The 6,927-nt window shown below is 35.8% G+C and overlaps 1 protein-coding gene across 4 annotated transcripts in view; it reads left to right on the forward strand.

The window, feature by feature from the left end:
* Positions 1 to 6,927, forward strand: part of MAPK9 (mitogen-activated protein kinase 9) — a 36,454-nt gene that overhangs the window by 5,467 nt on the left and 24,060 nt on the right. For 3 of the 4 annotated variants that reach the window (XM_006923243.3, XM_006923242.3, XM_025040624.1), the window contains one exon: positions 4,915 to 5,044. In XM_006923243.3, the coding sequence (XP_006923305.1) occupies positions 4,915 to 5,044 (130 nt within the window). Of the gene's footprint in view, positions 1 to 2,027; positions 2,858 to 4,914; positions 5,045 to 6,927 lie in introns of those variants that run through there. The other variant, XM_015598113.2, reaches the window with a different exon arrangement.

Consider the following 6,927-nt stretch of genomic DNA (forward strand, 5'->3'; position numbering starts at 1 on the left):
CTGTTCTTACACTGTTTTATTTTCTCCGTATTAATATAACTAAATAAAAAAATGTCTACGTAAAGTTTCTGTGATAAAGAAAGTGTATGGTATAAGGCATAGGAGGGCTGTAATTCAGGAGACTTGAGTTCTAAATCTAGCTCAGATCCTCATAGCAGAAGTTCTTTGCAACCTTAGGCAAATCATGTGTTGTTATGAGCCTTAGTAATTTCAACTCTAAAATGAGTGGTTTGGAACTTCCGATTTAAGATGATAAAGAGAACAGGAGGAGGAGAGTAATCAGTGGATGCGAGATTTTAACAAGTTTCTGAAATATAAAAAAGTAATTGGAAACTTGATGCAGATAAAACAGAGTAGAGGAAGTGAGAATAAGTGGATGAGACATTTGCAACAAGGAAGAGAAACTATCTGTAGTAGAACCCTAAAGGGGCTGTGCATATAGAGATGACTGATACAGAGAATGAAGATGAGATGGGTGGCTAGAAATATGAGTGTTAATTAAAAGTGTGTCTATGGCACAATTGTGCCAATTGGCTCCCAACATTCCCACCCCACCCCCATGTTCAGCATTTGCCCCTAGAGAGTGAGTAGGTGAGTGAAGAATTATTAGGCCAGGATTCATGGAAGGACAAAAGTCTAATGAGGGGAGCCCAGGGTTTGGGGCTGCCTTTCCCTTGAGGGCATTTGAAAATTCTGGAATGCACAGCTGAGAGACTGAGCATTGCTCTTTGGACTGCCTTGTGGGGCTAGGAGACAGAGTTTGAGTCCCGGGCCCTCCAAAGGGGCCTAGTGAACTTTCTTTGCTTTGAGTTGAGACCAGTAAAGGGCTGCATTCTAGAAGCAAGAATGAACTGGAGAGAAAGAGGCACTGCCACTCAGCTTCAAATCATTTCATTTTGCCAAACTTGAACTTGAGGTGAACCCAAATTGCTAGTGCCCCCAGGCACCCAGCAGAAGTAAAAGTAAATTCTCTCTGAAGGAAGGTAGCATTCTATCAAACTATCTAGAAATAGTTTGATACTAGATATCAAACTATTTCTAGATGGCAAACAGTTTTGTAAGTGTGGGCTCCAGCACACAATCAAAAATAATCACACAAGGAGATTAGACAACACACAAAATCCAGCACAAACAACAAGAGAAAGGAAATGATTCACAAGGGTTGTTGGCATTATTGGATCTAAACTTTGAATTAGCTATGATGTTATGTTCGGGATGATAAAGGCATGATGTTATGTTCGGGATGATAAAGGCATGAAAATTTTTTGATGGAAAGATGAAAACTTAAAAAAATAACAGAAATTCTAGAACTGTAAAATATAGTCATCCAACTATGAAGTTAATGGATGGATTTAACAGCATATTAGATATAACTGAAGAGAGAATTAGTGATCTGAAAGACATTAGAAAAAATATTCAGAATGAAGTCTGGTGAGACAAAAGGGTAGAAAAATACAGAGAGGGATGTATGAGTTTTTCTATTACTGCATTACAAATTACCACAAACTCAGTGGGTTCACAAGGGTTGTTGGCATTATTGGATCTAAACTTTGAATTAGCTATACCCATTTATAATCTCATAGTCTTCTAGGTCAGAAAACTGGGTAGGCTTGCCCAGGTTCTCTGCTTAGCATCAGAAAGGCTATAAACAAGATATCAGCTATATTGGGTTCTTATCTGGAGGTTCTGGGGAAGAATCTGCTCCCAAGTGCTTTCAGGTTGATGGCAGAACCTGTTCCTTGCATCTGTAGGTCTGAAATCCCCATTACCTTGCTCTCTGTCAACCAGGGGCCGCTCTGCTTCTAGAGGATCCTGCATTCCTCCTCACGTGACCATGCTTCTTAAAGGCAGTAATGTCTCATCTGGTCCTTCTCAGAATTCAAATCTCTGACTTTCCTTCTTCCCAGGTGCCAGATCAAGCTCTGCTTCTAAAGGGCTATTGTGATTAAATTAGCCCCTCATCTACCTTTTGTTAAATTAATGAGTATGTTTAGCCTCAATATATAGGGTCAATATACAAAAAAAAAAAAAAAAAAGTCTAGAAATTAGTAGAATGAAATGAATCACTTTGGAAAATCGTTTGGTGTAATCTACTAAAATAAAATATATGTAGTTCCACTGTTAGCTATGTACTCATTAGACGTGCCTGCATAGGGGACCTAGAGCCATGTACAAAACTGTTTATAACTGTTTTTTCATAATTGCTGCCAACTGAGAACAACCAAAGTATCGATCAAGGTTACATCATATAGTCATGCAAAGGAATATTCTAGCTAATACACAGAACCCTAGCTACGCAAAGCAACAACTGATGAATCTCACAAAAATTATGTTGAGTGAAAGAAGTCCGACAGATAATTTCAAAAACCAGGCAAAAATAAACCGTAGGTGGGTGGGGCTTAAAGATGCATGTTAAGCTGGTAGAAGCACAGAAGTGATTATCATCAAAGTCAGAGGCAGAGAGACAGAGGGACAGTTATTAGTAGGTGTGGGGCCCTTTGGAGATGCTGATAAAACATGCTCTTCATGCTAAATCATTGAGCCGAGGGAAAGGGAGGAAAGGCATGACTGTCAAGCATAAGTCTTGTTGGAGTTGCAAGAGAAAGTTAATTTTGGACTTGGAAAACAAATGATCAGTTAAGAATGAAGACAGAGAAAGCTCACCTTATCCCCTTTGCACTTTTTCTGAGGAAATTCCTTGAGGATATACAACAAGAAAGAGAATGTGTGACACAATTAACAGTGGAGGCTAATGAGAAGAAGTCTCAGGCTGTTGGCTGTGCAGCAGGCCTGGAAAGAAGCTCCGAGAAACTTGTCTTCAAAAAGAATGGAATAGATTCCAAATAATAGATGTGAGGTAGGAAGTACTGACAATAGGCTTAAAAGACATATATTTTCCTTCTCTTACTAAGGGCAAAATGTATATTAGAAACTTTTGGTGGAAAAGCTAGGAAAAGTCGTGATCTAAGTATAAAACAAATTTAGAAGGACATGCTGTTTGGGCAATTGATGAAACGTAAGGAAAGAATCCATTTGACCTCGATACTGGAAACAGCCTCACTCTCTTCGGAGTAGTAGCAAGAGTCACGTGATCTTCAGAAAATGAAATATAATCCCAGCTCTGCAATCAACAGTATTTACATGCACACATATATACGCTGTGTGCATGTAAATACTTTTTCAACTTTTAGTCACATCCTAAATAGGAAACATGGAAGTCTTGATTGTAGATATCAAATAGGTATGTTATCAAGCTTGAACATTTAAGATAAGTTTGGAGGAGAGAGTAGAAAGCTGGAAGAAAAAGGACATGGAAGTTAATGGTCTCATTTTGCTGGGGAATTGAGAGGGTTCTTTGAAAGTTGACGGAACAGAAGTTTAAGCATATTATTGAAAGTTACATAGGTAACCAAGGGAAAAGTTAAAAATAACATGAGAACCAAAAACTGGGAGTTGGGGTTTCAAGTGAGTGACTAAATCCTCAGTTTTTATAATGAGAAGTAAGTAGGTAATTTCTAAACTTGATAAATGAGGAAATAGTGATAAAAGTATATTCTTTGGAGTTGAGAAATGACTCCAAGAAGTGAAACTAGGCATGATTGAAGGTAGTACCCCTGGAGTGGGAACTAGAAGGGGAAGTGTGTGTCTGCTCAGATGCTCAGAATTGGTCCATTTGGCTTATTTTGGACACAAACTGTTGAGACCAAAACAGGTGTGTCTCAAATTCCTGAAGCTGAGAAATATATATATATAAATACAAATACACATGTACATTAATTAATGATTTATCTCACAAATAGATTTCTCTTTAACATTTTATCATTTTATGAATGGTGCATTTGCATATGGGTATGTGAATTTACATATATACAAACATGTACACATATGTGAACTGAATTAGAGAAAAAATAATTTCAAAGTGACGTGAAGTTTCTTACCATTCTTAACTCAATGATACAGCAGACAGCCTTCAATTTAAGAGCACGTTGAAGTAAATTAGGGTTGTTTGGCAAAAAAAAAAAAATAACATCATTCATGAAAGTGAATAAGTATAAACCATGTTATAAACTGAATAGGATAAAGAAATAGAAAACATTTTAAATGGTACTTCGGTTTTCAGGTGGACTTTAGCAACTTTTAACCCATGACACCCAGCCAAAAGATATAACACAAGTGGTATTGTTAGTACGAGTTTGAAATTAGTACAAAATGCATAATCAGGCTACTTCGTTTTTCCTATTTTCTGAAGGAAAATGAACCATAAATTTCAACTGGGAACTTGAGATCTGGAAACAAAGGCTCTAGAAGATGCTATTCTTACTCTAATAGTATGAGGCACTATTTCTAGTAGAATTTTATATATAGCAATTGCTTACATTAGAAATTTTGTATCTTGGGATTTACAGTGAGCTGAGATTTTGGCTTCTGTTTTCTTTTTAGATTTTTTCGTCTGGGAAAAACACAATCAATCAAAACTTAGATTTATTATATTCTTCCATGACTTCAACCATTTCTTCCACTCGAAAATATATTTTATTCTGTGATAACCAGTGATTTTTTTTTCAACTTACTGGCATATTTAAACTGAAGATGTCACTTCTTGACTGGTCTTAACATTCTCTGTATTAAATTATTTGGTTCCGAACATAATAATCTCAACTAATATAATGAGAGATCACCATGCAAAGGATTGCTGAACCCCATCCTAACTGCAGCCGCCATGTCTGCGCCTCTGCAAAGTGCCAGCCCATCCTGCACTCTTGGCCACCTCCCCTGGTTCTTGCACCTCAGGTGGAGACAAGCAGAAAGATTTTTCCATGTTTGTTACTCATTAAAAAGATAATACACTGACTGTACATTATACATTTCCCAAAATCATTCTGATGGGTTCTTTATTATATTTCCTAATCACAGTGCTGCTTTCGATACCGTTCTTGGGATAAATGTTGCAGTCAAGAAACTAAGTCGGCCTTTTCAGAATCAAACTCATGCAAAGAGAGCCTATCGCGAACTCGTCCTCCTAAAATGTGTCAATCATAAAAATGTAAGTTATGTCTGTGCCTCCTCTGTAAACTTGAGTGTTGTCAGCGATATGATAATTTTCTGAGTCACATTGAGTTTAGACCGAGGGTAAACTAGTGATAAAAATAGCCATTTAAATGGTTATATTTTATTGGTAAAATTCTTATGAACATTGGGGAAATCGAAGTCAGCAAGAAGCATCATGTTCCATAAGAACTGAAGTCACTCAGCGAGAACAGGAGTGTCAACCTGTAGCCATTGGTTTTCACTGTTTCACTGTTTATAAAATGACAACAGTATCAACCTAACAAATAGAAACAACTAAATATTTTTTAGAAAAACACTGTTCTATAAATAACTTTTTACCTTGCAATACAGACATTTCAGTTTTAAATAAATGTTATTAGATGACATTATATTCAAGATAGCTGTACGTGGCCTCTCTGCAGAAATCAAAGCACTGTAAATTTTAAAGAGAAAAAGTATCTCTAGAAAATGAGGTTTTCAGACACCTTTTATGTTCTGTTACTGGTCTCTGAGCATTATTTTGAACATGATTTTGATAATTTTGCCACATTATAAAATCATAAAATGTTAAGTTTGGAAGGGCCTCTGGAAATACCTTCACACAACCCTTTTTTGTTGTGAGAGGAGGAAGATGAGAATTTAAGGTTACATTCAACTCTATGTGGCTCCAGTTGTCTTAACATTTATGCTGGGTCTTTCTAGTGTAGAGACGTTAAATACAAAACTAAGATAGGTTCATTCTTTTGAGTCTGTGCTTTGAATTTTTTTTTAAATTTTTCTTATGCATGCTTTATTTTACTTATTTCAAAAAATTGTTTTCAGCTTACAAAAAGTATGGTTATTTTTAAAAATTCAAACAATATAAACAAGAAAGCAAAAATACTTGAATCTTACCACCCACAACGCACTATCATTAACACGTTGGTAAGCACTCTCATCCAGATGTGAACATACAACTTACATACATATGTAAACACCATGTGCTGTATTATCAGGCATCCTGCTGCTTTCCCTCATGGAATGTTGCTAGATCGCATATGCATTAATGAACATAGATATAAACCATTTTTCAAATGGCTACATTGTGCAGATGCACAATTTATTTAACCAATCACCTATTATTGGATATTTAGGTTGTCTCCATTTTTTCACTATTATAAACAGTCTGCAATGAACATGTGTATGCGTGCATCTTTGCACACTTGCCCAGGTGAATTTCTTGGCCAAGATTTTTGATGAAAGAGAATGTACACTTCTGGTTTTAATATTTGCTGACAAATTGACCTCAAGGAAGACTGTTAATTTTACACTTTGATCAAGAGTATCTGAGAATGTCTTTTATTTCTAAATTCCCCATCACTACATATTATTGATCATTTGTTTTGCTTTAGCAATCTGACAGACAAATGAAATGTTTTTATTTTTGAGGCTAAATTTCTTGCCTTATCTCTATTAGCCATTTATTTTTATTTCTTGAGACTGTTTTCCGTGGCTGTTGCCCATTTTTCTTTTGGACTGTTGGGCTCTTTCTTATGCATTTATAGATGATCTTTGTATATTAAAGCTATCAACCCTCTCTTCTTTTCTGTTTGACCTTATTTAGGTTGTTTTTGCTTTCCTGAGATTTTTGTTTGGTTAGTTGATTTTGGTTTTGGTTTAATGGAATTAAATCTAGATTTCCTCCTGTCATGCTTAGAAAAGGCTTTTCTACACTAGGATTATATAAATGTTTATTCATACTTTAATGTTTTATAGCTTCATGTTTTAGATTTAAATGTTTTCATTCCAAGATTATTTTAGTGTAAAGAATGAATTATAGATCCAGTTTTACTTTTTTCTTGGCTAGCCAGCCACCCCAATCCTATATATTGAATAATT

Source organism: Pteropus alecto, unplaced genomic scaffold, assembly GCF_000325575.1.
Source record: "Pteropus alecto unplaced genomic scaffold, ASM32557v1 scaffold78, whole genome shotgun sequence".
In the NCBI taxonomy this organism is placed as follows: Eukaryota; Metazoa; Chordata; class Mammalia; order Chiroptera; family Pteropodidae; genus Pteropus; species Pteropus alecto.